General features: G+C 57.0%; 1 protein-coding gene across 7 annotated transcripts in view; it reads left to right on the top strand.

Moving 5' to 3' along the window:
• The window catches only part of AP2A2 (adaptor related protein complex 2 subunit alpha 2), an 81,811-nt gene extending 67,053 nt beyond the window's left edge, over positions 1-14,758 (top strand). For 5 of the 7 annotated variants that reach the window (XM_034645946.1, XM_034645945.1, XM_034645947.1 and 2 more), the window contains 10 exons: positions 363-594; positions 693-860; positions 5,796-5,956; positions 8,761-8,843; positions 11,006-11,095; positions 11,916-12,039; positions 13,385-13,501; positions 13,584-13,653; positions 13,762-13,896; positions 14,581-14,758. In XM_034645946.1, coding sequence (XP_034501837.1) covers positions 363-594; positions 693-860; positions 5,796-5,956; positions 8,761-8,843; positions 11,006-11,095; positions 11,916-12,039; positions 13,385-13,501; positions 13,584-13,653; positions 13,762-13,896; positions 14,581-14,658 — 1,258 coding nt within the window. In that variant the 3' untranslated portion in view covers positions 14,659-14,758. Of the gene's footprint in view, positions 1-362; positions 595-692; positions 861-5,795; positions 5,957-8,760; positions 8,844-11,005; positions 11,131-11,835; positions 12,040-13,384; positions 13,502-13,583; positions 13,654-13,761; positions 13,897-14,580 lie in introns of those variants that run through there. The other 2 variants (XM_034645948.1, XM_034645949.1) reach the window with 2 other exon arrangements.
• The last annotated feature ends 1,995 nt before the right edge of the window (positions 14,759-16,753 follow it).

The raw sequence follows: 16,753 nt of genomic DNA, 5'->3' as shown, positions 1-16,753 counted from the left end.
TGGTTCTCAGCTGACGGCGGAGTAGAGGCGGGCAAGTGTCCTCACCTGCGTGTTGGGACGGCCAGAGCAAGGGCACTCTGCTCCGGATTACTACTTTCATTTTCCTTCAGGCTGTACAAGAACAGGGGCCCTAGTTGATTGGAGGGGAGGTTTGCGTTCAGTCAGGAATTGGAGGTACGTGCCTGAGGGCACCCTCTTCTGCTTTACAGGAGTGGTTCTGGCTTAGTTTGGGTCCGTTTCCCAGAGCCGCTTCTCACTCGTCCTGCCGGTGAGAGGCACGGGTGCCCGGCGGCGCGCATGGGGCGTTGGGAATGAGGGGTGACGCGCCCCCGCCCTGTCTGTGCCCTGTCTGTGCCCTGCAGCCCCCTGATCCAGTTCAACCTGCTGCACTCCAAGTTCCACCTGTGCAGCGTCCCCACCAGGGCGCTGCTCTTGTCCACCTACATCAAGTTTGTGAACCTCTTTCCGGAGGTGAAGACCACCATTCAGGATGTGCTGCGCAGCGACAGCCAGCTGAAGAACGCGGACGTGGAGCTGCAGCAGCGGGCTGTGGAGTACCTGAGGCTCAGCACGGTTGCCAGCACCGACATCCTGGTAGGCCCTGGCCGCTCCGTCCCACTGCTGCGCTGTCACATGGCTTGGGGTTGGAGGCCACAGGGCTTTGAGCTGTGGTGACCCGGGGCTTTCTCCAGGCAACTGTCCTGGAGGAGATGCCACCGTTTCCAGAGCGCGAGTCTTCCATCCTGGCCAAGCTCAAGAAGAAGAAGGGCCCGAGCACGGTGACGGACCTGGAGGAGGCCAAGCGGGAGAGGAGCGCCGATGTCAACGGGGGCCCTGAGCCTGCCCCGGCCAGTGCCGCGGTGGGTCCCTTCCTGATGGCAGTGCCCTGCACAAGCGCCTGGGCTGCCTGGTTCCCGAGATTCGGGGCCAGCAGGGCGTGTGCCTGTTTGGGAGAATTCTGTGTGAAGGATGGCGGTGTGTGCCAAGAACGTAGCGGTGGGACCAAGCCTAGGTCTTTACCTCTCCTTTGCCTGTGACCTCCAGAAGCTGTTTTCACCCAGATGCCTGGGCCCTGTCTTCCAGAACGTCCTCCAGATTGCTGTCTTGGGTCCAGGGTCCGCTTCTAGTTCCCCTCTGTCCTGACTGTGGTTCGGACGACGCGGTCACTCACTGCTTTCGTGGGACTGCCTTGTGTAGGAGTCCTGTCCAGCTACTCCCTGTTGGTCTAGAGCAGACCGACCCACCTCATGCTGTTCTTAGAGGTTCTCAGTAGTGACTTGGATTAGAATCAATTTCCCTTCTCTGTGTGACATGGTGAGAACACACACGTATAAATGAAAACATGTCCTTGACATTTGTCAGGGGTAGTCGTTGTTCTAGGAGTTGTATTTATTTCTTGTCTCTTCCTGACTGGAGTAGGAGTTTCATGAGAGCACGCACACCAGCCCAGCCACGTAGGTGCCACCTGGGCGCTGGGACTGTGGGCTCCCCAGAACTGTGGGCTTTCTGCTCGTCCATTATGGAAGGAATCCCGGAGAGCTTTGTTTCCTCTCCGGGATCTTGGTCCAGTGATGTGAATAATCCCTACTGGCGATATCAGCGATATCGGGGTCTTTGTGAGGAACACTGTCAGACAGGATGTGTGGCCCTGTGCAGACAGACCGGGGTCTGTGCTTGTCAGGAGCATACTTATGTCTGAGGCCTGGTGCTCCTTGCGGGGTCTGCTTGTGTGTCCCTATTGACCGTGTGTCTGGCCTTCGAGCCGAGGGTGCCAGGCCTTCCATGACCCCTATATTCAGGCCTCCCCGGACCCCTGACTTGGGGTCCCCACTGTGACAGGAGTCACCTGAGCCCTGATGCTTAGTCTGGACCTTCTGGCATGTTTCCTTGTGATGCCTGCTCCATGGTTTCTGGCAGCTAAATTTCATGAATTGGTTTTAGAGTGAATGATAAATACACGCTTTTTCTCCAGGTGGCCGTCATCCCTTTGTCCCTGAGTAATTTAACAGGGCTGGCATTTCAAACTCCGTGCCTCTGCACCTGTCCCTTGGGCACAGAATGGACCTGAGCCTTGAAGGCGGTGACCGGCTCCACCCCCCCGGGCGCATGGACACTTGTTCGCGGGGAGGTCCTGAGGGTCATCCTGGTGCCAGGGTTTTGTTGATAAACTGGATTTGTGACATGGCCTGATTTCTGGAGGTGGTGCGCCTGCAGGCTTGCGTGTGAGCTGGTGTTCGTGCTACGCCACGTTGGGTTCTTCCCGTGGTGCTGGGGGCAGTGGTTCCTTGCCAGTGGTGTCGTCTGGAGACGGACACGCACGGTGCAGGGTGGGGCTGTCTCCCAGGAGAAACTGCGATGGCCGGTCTGTGCATTGGGAAGCAGCCCGCGCCGTCCTCTCCAGCAGCTCCAGCTGCCAGCTGAGCACGCCCGTGTGAGCACTGGAAAGGGGCTGTCATGTCTATTTTGACGGTTGTCACTGATCTCTCCTTATTTGGTTCTTGATTTTTCTTGAGAGGCATATGCATATCAGGCCTTGGGCCACACCTGGCTTGCCCAGCTATGTCTAGGCTGTGGCACTTGGGAATCCGTTGGCCCCTCTCTGACGCTGGATGTGAGCAGTGAGCCCCACTTTGAGAAGGCAGGTGTGATAAGATTTAATAAGTTGTTGATAAGGCACAGTCTTGGGGTAGGGAGGAGGCAGGCTCTGTTCCAGGTTAACTTGGCAAATGTTTTAACTTGGGGCTGTGAGCGTTCTGCTTGACTGCCTGGTGAGTGTGTCCTTGGCGAGGTGTTTGTGGTTGTGAGCAGACGGCCCTTCTGAGCCGGGAGCTGGCAGTGCTGTGGATGGTATCATGATCACGTGAGTGGTGATCTGTTCTCAGCGCTCACATGGCCAGGGGTCTGATCAGAGACCCCTCCAGAGGGGGCAGGAGAAGCAGGGCAGAAAAGGGAGAGGGGTCCCTCCGGGCTGAAAGTCTCGCGTAGTTTTTGTTCCCACCTCGGAGGGGAGGCTCTGCCTCAGAATGGCATTGAGATGTCAGGCTTTTACGTGGAAGACAGCGGTGTGTTTTACTGTGGTATGGCATCGGTTGGAATGTCTTACTCAGGGTCACAGACGATGCTGGAAGAATGTTTTCTTTGTAACAGGCTGCTCTGCTTGGGTCCACCTTCCGTGGGCCTGGAGCCTTGGCTCCTGTGCCTCCTGCTTGCTTGTCTGCACGGCGAGCGTCTCGTGCCAGGGCCATCTCTGTGGGTGTTTGGAGCCTGCCCGGTCCTCCCGGGGCGTGCAGGCTAGCAGCGGAGCTTGGAGCCGACATGCACGCTGTAGGCAGGCGGGATTCTCCTTGCTGTTCTGATTCCTGTTGTTGCCGTTGAGGCGAGGAGAGGTAACTTGTGCTGAGAAGCAGACTCCTCGGGGACAGTCTCTGTGAGTCCTGAAAGGAGGAGGAGGCAGCAGAGAGGCAGTGGGTCTCAACATGGCTGTCTTGGGGCAGGCCTGCCCTGGGGATCTGGGGAGGGAGCGGTTGTCCAGGTGGGTACTCCCAGCAGAACAGCCTTGCTTTCATGTGCTGTAATTTTTGGGGTGCATATTTGACTTAATTGGACAAAAGATTTCTTTTTCTTTTTTAAAAAATTTTTGTAATTTTTTTTTTAGAGAGCATGTGTGCCTTCGTGTACTTGGTGGGGGGTGGGGAGGGGCTGACGTGGGGCTCAGTCTCACAACCCTGAGATCATGACCTGAGCCAAAATGAAGAGTCAGGCACTTAACCGACTGAGCCACCCAGGCGTCCCTGGACAAAAGATGTTCTTTAAGGAACATTTGGGGGTGCCTGGGTGGCTCAGTCGGTTAAGTGTCTGACTTCGGCTCAGGTCGTGATATCGGGGTCCTGGGACTGGGCCCTCTGTTGGGCGCCCTGCTCATTGGGGAGTCTGCTTCTCCCCCCCCCCTTGTTCTCTCTCTCTCTCTCAAATAAATAAGTAAAATCTTAAACAAACAAAGGCATTTGAATTGGGCCGTCTCGGTGGCTCATTGGTTAAGCGTCTGACTCTTTGTTTTGGCTGGGGTCATGGTCTCAGGGTCCTGGGATTGAGCTCCATGTTGGGCTCTGCCCTTGGCGTGGAGTCTGCTTGGGACTTTCTCTCCCTCTTCCTCTTTGTTTTTCAAATAAATAAAGAAATCTCGAACAAACTTTTGAACCATTGTTCAGGAACCAGTGGTAAAGATCTTGCAATAGGTGGCAGGGGGAAATCATCCCCATTTAGGCTGTAGGTCTGTCAGCTACCCCAGACACCTTCCTTGCATATTGCAGTGCTCCTCAGGTGGTCAGCCGCCCATGATGACAGTTAGTCACACAGTGTTGTGAGGAGCTGTGCTCCCAGGAGCACTGTCACAGGGGCAGCGAGGGCCAGGGGCCACCTTGAGAGGCCACAGCATCTGCTGATGCTGCAGAAATTCCTGGTATTCCTTCTCTTGACAGCTCCTCCGTGGTTCCCATCCCTCCTCTGGGGGCCCACGTGACTGATGCCACTCCTCTCCCAGGCCTTCCCCTTACTGAGGAGCCCAGCCCATCTGCTCTGCCGGGAGCTCCTTCAGGGTTGGTCTCTGTGTGCTGCACACCCCCACCCCCAGCCTTGAGGAAGAGGGGCCGTCATGCAGAGCAGGGTTCTCAGCCCTGTCAGACCCACACCTTCGTTGCAGAACACATGTTTTGTGATGCCGCCTTGTCTTGGAGTGGAATGCCTTCATGATATCACCTACTGACACATAAAATTCTTTAGAAATTCAGTGTAACGTTCTAACTAAATTTGAAAGAGGAATGAGCACTTACTGTACTAACATGAACACACTGACTTTCGTGTGTCACTGGTACAGTACGGCCACACTGGATACAGGTGGCAGTCAGAGGCCTCACCCGCGATGTGACTGGCCGGTGCCCGGGGGGATGCCCACATGCCGGTTAAAGGAAGGACTTGGCCTCCTTCAGCTCACAGTGTGGTTGTGTTCCTGAAAAGATGAGTGTATGTTAAAACCCAGCAAAATACAAGTGCAGAGCAAAGGGGCATCAGGATGTAGTCTCACGTGATTCCAGACTGACTCGTGCCTTCATGAGCGCTCAGTGGGACACTGAGAAGTCGTTCAGGGAGAGTCCTCAAGGCCAAGCGGCTCATCCCTGGCTCTGGTGGCGGGCACCGCACTAGGGGGAGCCAGAGCCCCTCACCTCCCGGGGTGCAGGGCCAGAGTGTGCACGTCGGCTGGGTGAGTGCTTGTGGGGGGAATGGCCCCCCAGTGGCTTTGTTCTTTGTTTTTACCTAGGATCAAAAAGCAGTCATTTAACAAAAAGTGTCTGTTGCATAGGTTTTTTATTTGTGTTTTCCTCTGTGACTCAGTAAGACTTACACAGGGTTAAACCAAGAGTGTGCCCTGAGTTGCTTGTGGACTTTGTCTCTCACACTCACTCCCACTGCACAAGGCTGACAGTGGCGTGTGAGCCCTTAGTTCTTTTTGACCTCCTTTGTGGCAAAAGTGTTTTCAGAACTTTTTTTCCTGTTCAGATAATCTTCATGAAAAAAGGTGGACTCTTTTTCTAGTCGTGTGAGATTGTTACTGACCCTCCAGCTGTTACTGACCCTCCAGCTGTGGGCTTGACCCTGGGGCGCAGTCACCCCTCACGTGCTGGCCGCTTGCCCGGAGCAGCCTGGTGGGAGCCGTGGGTGGGGGGCTTGGGCGCTTGTACTTGCTTGGCCTTGGTGTGCCTGAGGGTTCCCCGATGACCCTCTCCTTCCTTGTTTTCCAGTCCACGCCTTCTCCATCGGCAGACCTCCTGGGTCTGGGGGCTGCACCCCCTGCCCCCGCAGGCCCCCCACCCTCCTCTGGCGGGCTGCTCGTGGATGTGTTCTCAGACTCACCCTCTGCAGTTGCGCCACTGGCTCCCGGCTCCGAAGACAACTTTGCCAGGTAGTCGGTCTCTTGTGTCCTCAAGACAGGGATTCTCTCGGCCTCTGACCCCTGCCCGGGCCCACAGTCAGCGCCAGCTGATCGGAGGGGCCCTCGGTCCTTACTGCCCAGGGCCCTCGCTGGTGGAGCTCAGGGCGCCAGCCGTGCTCGGTGGGTTTGCTCTGGAACAAACCTCACACTGTCATGGACTGGCAGTTCTCGCCAGAGAAACGTAGCTAAGTTTCTGAAGAAGAAAATCAGGTGAAAAAAGCTGCAGGGCTGGCTTTTCATTCCGTCCACAGCTGTGCCCCTTCACGCTCTGCACCCTGTCATCCGGCCGTGCCACTCCTAGCCCTGACGTCGGCCCCTGTGTGTGTGTGCCTGGCAGGTGCCCAGGCTGCCCTTTTTGTTAAGACACACTCCTCAGTTGCCCGCTTCTGCTTTATCCCAGTCTGTCCCGAGGCGCGTGCCACCCTCCCCTCCACCAGCCCCATCTTCACTGCTTCCTATGTCACCTCATCAAGACGTCCCACCCCTGCTGCGCATGGGGCACTGCTTCCCGTGAGCCCTCCAGGTGGCCCCTCTTCCCGTCTTCAGGACGCGGACGTCACACTGCCCTTCCCAGCATGTTTTCTTTCCTGCTTTCTCTGCTGCACAGTTCCGTATCTTTTTCCTGTCTGCTTTCTGTCCCTTGTGTCTCTGCTGGCCTTAAATCTGGCCCGGAGGTGTGGGAGGGCTTGGCCTGGGTATGGGGGCAGGCCGGCCGGACAGAGACAGGCGTCCTCACAGAGGGGCCCCTTGTCCTCGGTGTTGTGACCACAGGAGGAAGATTAGTGTGGTTTTGCAGCTTCCCTGTCTCTTGGTGTTCTCACTGCATGTGAATTCTTGCTTCCTGTTGCTTGTTGAAGCTGGTGAGGAGAGGCGGGTTTGGACGGGTGTGAGCGACGGTCTGTGGTTTCTACAAGTGCTGAGTTGGAGATTGGAAAGCGCTGCACACCCCAGCTTGTGAGGCATGGGGAGAGAGCTGGGCTGTATGCTGGGTGTCCTGTTCTGGGCAGCGGTCTGGAGCAGGGGCGTCACCTGGCGTTCTTGGCCCTTGTGTGTGTGCAGGTCCGCACGGCTCTCCTCACAGGGGTCGGGGCAGGAGGCATGGTGCCGTTGACGGCAGCTTTTCTGCTTCACAGCATCCCAGCTGGCGTGGGGGAGCCTGGCCATTTGGGCCTCGTTGCTGCTGCAGAGGGCGTGGGTCGGGATGCAGGGCCCTTCAGGACAGCACGGCTCACGGTGGGCGTCAGGAGCCCCTAACCTCACAGGGTCAGGTTGTGGCTGAGGCGGCCCCTCGAAGCCCACCAGCCAACTAGGTATTGACTGTTAAGCTACATCTGTCACCTGGCGGGTCATGGGTCAGTGCCCTTGCCACTTCCTTGATCAATGTCAGCTTACAGTGGTTTAGTACGACCAGCCAGGCCACGTCCACCTCAGCGCTTGCATCTGGGGGTGGGGCACGGGGCTGGCCCCTCCCCAGGTCTGCACTGGGCCTGTGGCCGTGTGGGCGAGGAGCCCTGCTGCCTGGTCCCTGGGGATCAGTTGTGGGGCAGCGGGTCGCACACGGCTCAGGTTGTTGTGGACGAAGGTTGCGCATCCCGAATGGGCTGTGTTTTACCTGCTGAGGCTTTGCGTGCAGCGTGAGCGGCGCGAACTGGGGAGAGAGCCTGTTGTGCTGAGATGGGGGTGCTGGACGAGGCAGGAGGGCAGCTGTGGGGACTGAGGGGAGCACAACTCTGTGCAGCGGGTCCTGTGGCGGACCAGGCCCAGCCATCCCTGGGCGCACCATGCCTCCGGCCGTCTGTGCTGCTGCTTCCTCCCCGTGAGGGTGGCTGCAGTGCTGCTCAGGGCCGGTGGTCGCGCACGCACGTCAGCAGCACCTGAACCTCTGTGGAGTGCCTGCAGGCACCGTTGTACCAAACAGGACGAGGCAGGGAGCGCCGGCTCCGAGCTTCTCCAGGCCAGCAGCACAGCCGGACTCGGGGATTTTGGGGCGTGGGGGCTGCTGCCAGGGAGCGTCTGTCTCTCGCTGCCCTCGGATGTCACAAAGGGCTCCATGGGGCAGTGGCCTTTCTGCCCACCTGCCGCACTGCCCAATCTGGACTGCGCCTCGTCCTTCGTGTGTGGTTTGGGGACCCCCCGAGTAGGTGGCCAGCGAGCAGGGCTGGCTTTTACTGCTTCTTTGACTGTATCGCACCTCCCCTAACCGTCGCCCCCTCTTTTGGTCCCAGTTCACTGCGTAATTGTGATTTGTGGTAGAGGCGGCCAGGACACATTAAGCTCCTCTGAGATAAGTACAAGCAAAACTCAAACACACGTTATTTTATTTTCTCCCCATTCTGTGTAGTGTAGATGTCATGTAGTGAGCCAAACCCTGGGCCCCCGTGGGGTGCAGACACTAACCCTGCATTGAGGGGTGGGCATCGCCTGCAGCAGCCTGGGTGCCATGCTAGTGGTCACCCCCAAAGCTGCGGCCAGCGCCCTGCGTCCGGTCCGGCCTGAGAATGTGTGCTGGGCCCTGGGGTGTGCGTGTTTGAGTCGTGGATCAGCGCTTTCGTGGGGGACAGAGCACCGTCCTGCCCTGTCCTGTGTGATCCCATCTGGGTCTCTAGTGGGCACCTTTTACTGGTGTTTCTAGAATATTTTTCTACCTTAACTTTACTTTCGAGTCCCATAGACGTTTTTCTGGCCTTTTTGTGTGTTAGACTCTTTTTCAAAGCAAATCTTTATATTTTCATTGGGTGGCTCTGAGGGACTCACACGCTGTCCCTTCCCCCTAGGTTCGTCTGTAAAAATAATGGTGTGCTGTTTGAAAACCAGCTGCTTCAAATCGGACTGAAGTCTGAATTCCGGCAGAATTTGGGTATGTGCTTTAATTACTTAACGAAAACCTTCGCTTAGAAACTATGGGCAGAATCTCTCATTAACCCCAGCACCCTTCTGTTGTCACTACCACCCACCATTCTCCCACATTTTGTGGTCCGTCTTGGGAGCCAAATGGAAAGGAGCGATAAAACTGGTTTGCTTAAAAAAAAAAAAAAAAAAAAAAAANAAAAAAAAAAAAAAAAAAAAGAAACTATGGGCAGAAAATATTTGCAAGTCACGCATCTGATAAGGGCTTAGTTTCCAGAATATACAGAGAAGTCCTAAATCTCAACGATAAAAAAACAACCTGATTCAAAGATGGGCAGAGGACTGGCGCCCACGTCTCTCCAGAGAAGACCTACAACTGGCCAACAAGCACGGAGCTGCCCCAGGTCCCTGCTGGTCAGGGATGCGCACATCAGAGCTACCGGGAGGAACCACTTCCGGCCATCAGCACAGCCGCTGTCGAGAGAAAGCAGAAACCCCCCCGTGTGGGAGGACGCGCAGGGGGTCCCTCCTGCACCGTCCGCGGCAATGGAAGCCGGTGCGGCAGCCGTGGGACACGGTGTGGCGGTTCCTCCAAAAACTGAAAACGCAGTGACCGTGTGATCCAGCAGTTCCTCTTCTAAGTGTTTACCCAGAGTACGTGGACAGGGACTCGAGTGGACGCTTGCACACGCACGTTCACAGCAGCCGACGCATGGAAACAGCCCAAGTGTCCACCGATGGACAAGCGGATAAACGTGGTCCATCCACACACCGGACTGTCACTCAGCCCGAACACGGAGGGACACGCTGACACCGGCCACAGCGTGGATGGACCTGGGGGACGTGATGCTGAGTGAAACAGGCCAGACACAAAGGGACAAATCCTGCTGGATTCACCCACACGAGGTCCCTGGGGTCTCCAGATTCACAGGGATGGAGAGTGGACGGCGGGCACCGGGGCTGGGGGAGGGACAGGAGCCGGTGTCTCAGGGGGACGGAGAGTGGACGGTGGGTGCCGGGGTGGGGGAGGGATGAGGGTCAGTGTCTTGGGGACAGAATCTCTGTTTGGGAAGATGGAAACTTCTGGAGGCAGACGATAGGGGCAGCTGCACAACATGAATGTACTTGGTGCCCCTGAGCTGTGGGCTTAGAGATGGTGAAGATGGTACATTTTATGTTCTGTGTATTTTTTTTTATTTTTTTAAAGATTTTATTTATTTATTTGACACAGAAAGAGAAAGCACACAAGCAGGGGAGAGGCAGAGGGAGAGGGAAAAGCAGGCTCCCCGCTGAGCAGGAAGCCTGATGCGGGACTCGATCCCAGGACCCTGGGACCTGAGCCAAAGGCAGATGCTTCACCAACTGAGCCACCCAGGCGTCCCTGTTATGTGTATTTTGGCACGACTTCTGAAAGTGCTTTAGAGTCTCCCCCCAAAGAAAACTGTGCACTGACCATTGGGGTGTTGCTGGGGGCTCTGGTGGACGGCGGGCCGCCCGCCTTCCTCTCGGGTGCCCTCTCTGCGCCTTGTGAGGACCGAGTGTTCTGTGTAGGACCAAGTACACGTGTGGACAGCGGGAGAGAAGTAGGTCCTCTGCCCTCCAGGGTGTTGTAGGGATGTTGTGAGGGTTGGCAGAAGCCTCCTCCTGGGAGCTCTGTTCTGAGCGGCTGGTGGGGCGTCCCTCCTGCTCGGGGCTGTGGTGGCCCTCCACGTTCAGGGTGGGTGGGCTGGTGCCGCAGTTTGTCCTCAGCAGGGCACTTGAAATTCACTTTCCAGTTTGAGTTCAGAGAGAATAGAAATGTTCAGAAAGATAAAGATTTCTGTTGCGATGTTAAGTAACTGACTACATTGGGGCATCTTTTCCTCCAGCGTCCAGCACATGAGCTGCTGTGGTACTGGCCAGGGCATCGCTGTGGGGGAGGCAGGTGTGGCCAGGCCGTCCCAGGTCCCAGGTCCCAGGTCCCAGGTCCCAGGCAGGGCGTTGTCCCAGGAAAGGTTGTGCGTTAGATGGAGAGCTGAATTCCCCCAGCAGGGGGAGCCGTGACCCCGCGTCTGCCCGCCACCAGCTTCTTGCCTAGCCCTTCCCTGGAGTTCAGCGGGTAACAGGGATTCTTGGGTTTTTCACTCTTAACATTCAGGATGTTTATGAAACAAATTGTGTTTTCCCTTTTAGGTCGGATGTTTATATTTTATGGAAATAAGACCTCCACACAGTTCTTAAATTTCACTCCAACACTGATCTGTTCGGATGACCTTCAGACGAATATCCTTGTCTCTCGTTTTCTGTGCCCCCGGCAGGTGGGCGCTTGGGGTTTAGAGGAGGGTTTTGAGGAAGTTGTTCTTTATCAAAAGAGCCCAATGCCCCGGGTGCTGCGGCACCCTCGAGCTGCTGTCTCACGTCTCGAGGGAGCTGCTGTGGCATGTGGGAGACCGGTGTGCAAGCGTCCGCTGCTGAGCCGTTGGGCTCTCGGACTCACTTTTGTTTCCCTTTGTTTTGTTCTCCTGCCATGTGATGTTTAAGCCCCCTGAGCTCTGGTTTCCTCTGGGAGTCTCCCTGAGTGAGCAGCTGGTGACAGTAGAGCGAGTGTGGCCTTGGGCCACCTGGAACCAGGGCTGCACACTTGGGCCGCGCTCTGCTTTTCTCCAGCGGCTGTGTCCACACTGGAGCCTTGTCCCTAATAAGTGCCAGGAATATGGTTAGAACGTGACCAGCTGATACCAGCGTTGGTACCCAGATCTCTCTTTCTCCCAAGGATGGGCCAACCAAACAAAATGGGGCTTGGGAACGCCCCAGCGCCCCTGACAAGGGTGCTGCGTCCCCTAAGGAGGCAAAGCAGCAACCTGCTTGCCACGGGCCAGGCCCGTTTTTATTTTAAGGTAAATGTTGAACATACGTTGTTAAAGGCAAGCGTTTCTAGTCAATCATTAAAGATAACATGTATGTAGGGTTAACGTATTAGAGGTTTCTTCCAAGATCAGGAGCATGAGCTCTGACTCTTATAGACCCCCTTCTAGAATGTTCCGGGGCTTGCTCAGCTTGGACACGATTCCCCAGTGTTGACATGGCCTCCTTGACACAGCACATCTGAGCTTGCAGACCAAGCCCGTGGACCCGACGGTGGACGGCGGTGCACAGGTGCAGCAGGTCGTGAACATAGAGTGTGTGTCCGACTTCACGGAGGCGCCGGTCCTCAACATCCAGTTCAGGTGACGAGCTCACGGGCCAGCGGGCCGAGTGCCAGCCTGCTCTTGCCTGGAGCTTGGGGCTGGGGGGTCGTGCCCACTCACAGTGGTGTCCCTGGGGGGCCTCTGTCCTTGTTGAGCCTCCGCATCCTTCTTTGGAGGCTGTTGTGAGGGCCGAGTGGGACCCAGGTGAGTGGTGGCACCCGCTGTGCACACTGCAGTGTTAGGGGTACAGCGTCTGGGAAGTGAGGGAGCGAAGGTGTGCACAGGCTCCCGGGAGCCACCGCGAGCCAGCGCTGTGTCGCTCAGGTCCCGTGCTTTCCAGCTGAGAGATGGGAACGGGGCCCGTGCTGTGGGGCTGGGACGGCTGGGTCCTTTGTGCCCCCGCGTGGCCACTGCTCTGCAGGTCCGTTGTGGGGATGGCACCCCAGGCCCTCCCATCTGGGGGTGCGTTGTTGTCCAGTGTCCTCCAAGCATACATGCCGTTTTGGTCATTATCTTTTTTAAGACTTATTTTTGAGAGGGGGGAGGGGGGGAGGGGCAGAGAGAGAGAGAGTGTCTCAAGCAGACTCCCCGCTCAGCACAGAGCCTGACACAGAGGCTCCAACCCAGGACCCTGAGATCATGACCTGAGTGAAATCAAGAGTCGGACGCTTAACCCACTGAGCCACCCAGGTGCCCCATGCTTTGATTATTTTTTAAAAAATATGTTTTGTATTGGTCCTCGGTTCCTGGCTGTCCTTTTTCAGTGAGTAGGATAGAATGTGTGTGAACAGCTGGCTCCGGTAGGGTGTTGGTAAGGTTCAAGTTTCGGAAGAGTGTGTTTTTAAACATTAAAAACACAGAGAACTGAAGACCATGTACTTTGTAGAATTTAGGGAAATAGGCAAATTTTTTTTTTCGTTCTGTAGGCAAACGCCTTTTTTAGTTTCTTTTCATGGAAGAAGGAAAAATCCCGTACAAGTTAAACCGACTCGTAGTTGTAGGAAATGGGCTGTGGGGAAAACTGAGGGGGTGTAGAGGCCGGGGGCGGGGCGGTCCTGCCCGAGACCCGTCGCTGACCTGGCCTGCGGGGCCCAGCGGTGCCTGGTCCGAGCCACACTCCCAGACGCGCACAGAGAGGCTGGTGCAGCGCCCGGCTCGTTGGTCCTCTTCTGTAAATGACGCTGCATGCTGAGATGGACCCGGTCTCTCTGTGGCTCTGTGCCACCCTTTCAGAACACACCATTCCCCCCTCCCCACTTCCCACAGCAGCGGGCATTCCCTGTGCCCCTCTGATTTGCAAACTAGGAATTTAGTTCTGTAGTTGAGATCCAGAATTTTCGGCTGCCCATGTGCTCTGCTCACTATGTCTCTGTGTCGCTCGTAGGTATGGGGGAACCTTTCAGAATGTGTCTGTCAAGCTGCCTATCACACTCAACAAATTTTTCCAGCCCACAGAAATGGCTTCTCAGGATTTCTTTCAGCGTTGGAAGCAGCTGAGCAGGTGAGTGAGGGGGCAGGGGGCAGGGCCGGGTCCTCCCACTCTGACCTGGCTCAGTGTGCTGACCCTTGATTGTACCTCACAGTCCCCAACAGGAAGTGCAGAACATTTTCAAAGCAAAGCATCCAATGGACACAGAAGTCACCAAAGCCAAGGTAAGGCGTGTTGATGGGTATTCCCGGGGTCGGCACGCCGCCCCGGGCTCTGGAGGGAGACTGGTCCCCAGTCGCACTGCCCTACACGCCTGTCTCTCTGTGGCACAGATCATTGGGTTTGGTTCCGCGCTCCTCGAAGATGTTGACCCTAACCCTGCGAATTTTGTGGGGGCCGGCATCATACACACCAGAACCACCCAGATCGGATGCCTCCTGCGTCTGGAGCCAAACCTGCAAGCCCAGGTCAGACTTCTCGAGGAAAGAGCTAGCTACGCCCGAGCTGTGTTCTGGTTGTGGTGTGGTATGGGTCCTAAGTGGGGTCGTCTGAGGAGTTCTGAGAGATGTGTCCCCCTGTGTAACCTCCGCTGTCCCGCTGATACATAGAACATTTCTGTCACTCCAGAAAGTGCCCTGGGGTTCACTCTCCCACCATCTGTCTCGACCTCCTGGAGAGACTGCTGCCACGGGGCTGCCGTCAGGCCGGTCTGGCCCTGCTCCGGCCCTCACCCTTGCGGCTGTGTGCGCACCGTTGGCTTACCTAGGCCTGTGGATGGGCAGCTGGGCCCGGCCAGTTTGGGGTCGTGTTGTTGAGTGGAGTCGCAGTGCACCTTCGTGTGGCTGTCTGTCTTCCTTTCACTTGGGAAGCGCCAGGGATGGAAGTGCAGGCTCCTGGGCTCTGTGCCCGGCTCGCGCTCCAGAGCGGCCCCCCAGCTCTGTGCCCTGCCCAGGGCACGCAAGTGTTCCAGCAGCTCCACACGCGGCTGCCACTGGTTACTGTCAAACTTTCTGTGTTTTAGCTGCTTGAGAGCGTGTTTGCAAAACGCTGGGTGCCTCCAGGGAAGCACCGAGCAGGGGGAGCTCGAGGGGCCGTCGGCTGAGGGCGCACGAGCCTGCGTGCGGCCGCTGACCTGCCGCGTTCTGTTTCAGATGTACCGACTCACGCTGCGCACGAGTAAAGAGACCGTCTCTCAGAGGTTGTGTGAGTTGCTGTCAGAACAGTTTTGATCAACGAGGATGGAGGACCAGGCTCCCGTGTGTTGCATTTTTCTTCATCTCTGTCATTTGTCCTCATGGCCGTGCTGCAAATAAACAGTCCTGTCTACAAGTGTGTCTCGGCCTTGCTTCTCCAAACCGGATCCCCTTTGGGTCCGGTAGGGATACCGGTGTGTGTTTAAGAAGGAGAGACTGAGCCTGCAGTGCAGGTGGGTCAGAAGAAGGGACGAGGGCCCGGGGGTCCTGTTCACAGAGGTCAAGACAGCTCTGTGCGTAATTGCCCAAGGAAGGGAAATGACAAGTTTAAAGGAAGATGCAGATTTCTTTGAAATGGTGTCGAAACGCTTCTGCTCTGTTGCCGATAGTTCGTCTCCGATTCTCTGAGAGAAGCAGCAGCGGGTCTAGCGGGGCGAGACCTCGGCCAGGCCGTCTGGCTACTGTGGTGGGTGGTGCCGGGTGCAGGAGATGTGTGACAAGGCCCGCGGGCTGCTGTGGTGTGTCCGTGTGCGGCCCGGGTACCATCCGCAGGTCTCTGGGTACGGGAGCACAGTGCACGTGGGCTTCCTGCCGTGCCCACTGGAGGAGTCTCTGGGGCAGGGTTGGAAATCCAGAAGTTGGAAACGGTGGTGGTTTTCATGACTACCAACGAGACTACGTATGACTGGATTGAATTCTGTATTCCTTTCCCCCGCACTGTGGTATTAACGGGATATCGGCAGTGCTGAGGGTCCGAGTGTCTGAGGCCGTGGGTTTACGGCATGGCGGCGGGAGGCTTGCTGCTGGCTCTAGAGGCTGTGTAGCCAGTCTCACTCATCTTTGGGCTTCAGAGAAGTGCGTCATAACCGTAGTCACCTTGGACTGGTTGCTGTTTTTGATCAGAGTGTTAAGTGTGGGCAGCAAAGCAGATTCTGGAAGGTGAGCTGGTCTCTTTCCTGGGGCATGTGGGACCTTGTGTGGGTGGAGGAGGGGCTGTGTGTGGGCGTGGAGAACCATGTTGAGGGTGAGCTCTGCATGTTGTTCTTGTCCTTGGCTCTCATGTGCCGTCGCTGTAAGCTGCCGGCCAGGCCACCCGTCTGTACCCTAGGGTGGCCAGAGCAGAGCTGAGCCAGGACCTCTGTTCTGTTGGTGGGTGGAGGTGTGGGTGGTAGGTGTTGGCTGGCAGGTTTGTCCTAAACAAACACATCCGTTGTCAGCACCACAGGGTCCACTCTGGGTACCCCTGGCTTAGCAGCAGGGATTGATTGGGCTCCTCAGAGGCGCGCCATGTGGGAGCCTGGTGGGGTGGCAAGGGGCACAGGCAGCCCTTCGCTGCAGTGTGGGTCTCGGGGAGGTGACCGGAGTGAGTCACAGTCTGGGTGCTGCTGCCGTTGCGGAGGCCCGCGCTCAGGGTCCTGTGCCTGTCACTCTGTGGGTGTGGGTTTGGGGGCTCACAAATGCCCCAGGTGTGTGGGAGACAACAGACAGAGCTCACGGGCCAGCCCCTGTGCGTTGAGCAATGCTGGTTTATTTGTTATCTGTATACAGTGGATTTGTCGTGCGTGGACCTGCGATGCTGCTCCCCAGGGTGAGCTTGGTGATGGGCAGGTGCTGATGCTGGCTGGCACCTGCGTCCTCCCCTCCCTTCCCTTCTCTGGCTGTGGGGTCCTCTCCTCGCTGCCGTCTTTGCTGCTGCCCTGTGTCTCTTCCCCGCCCGTCCTTGCTCAGATATCCCGTACTTCATGGGACCTGTATCCCCTTTTCTCAGGCCTCCCTCTAGAGTGGCCCTTCTTGCTGCCCCACCCAGGCACCTGCTGCTCAGACTGTTTCTGGGGACCCGGTGGGAGGGGCGCGTGGCCACCTTCAAAGTTTGGGAGGCTGTGTGGAGGGCTGACAGGTATGGCCAGGAGGCCACCAGGTTATTCCAGCCTGCTGGGCTTGGTCAGGCTCTGCAGCTTCTGCCTGGCGGCCTCCTTTCCCTCGGGTGCCCTGGTAAGCCTCGTGTGAGGGCTCTTTGAGGCCGTGCCTTGTGGAAGGAGAGGGGCTGCCAGGCACGGCAAGCCAGCATCGGGAGAGGTGGTGGGGGTGGTGTTGGAGCGGTGCTTTGTCCTCACACCTGGGGGCTGTGTCC

Source organism: Ailuropoda melanoleuca, chromosome 16 (assembly GCF_002007445.2).
Source record: "Ailuropoda melanoleuca isolate Jingjing chromosome 16, ASM200744v2, whole genome shotgun sequence".
Lineage (NCBI taxonomy): Eukaryota > Metazoa > Chordata > Mammalia > Carnivora > Ursidae > Ailuropoda > Ailuropoda melanoleuca.
Note: the sequence above shows the minus strand (reverse complement) of the source record. Positions and strands in the feature narration are given on the sequence as shown.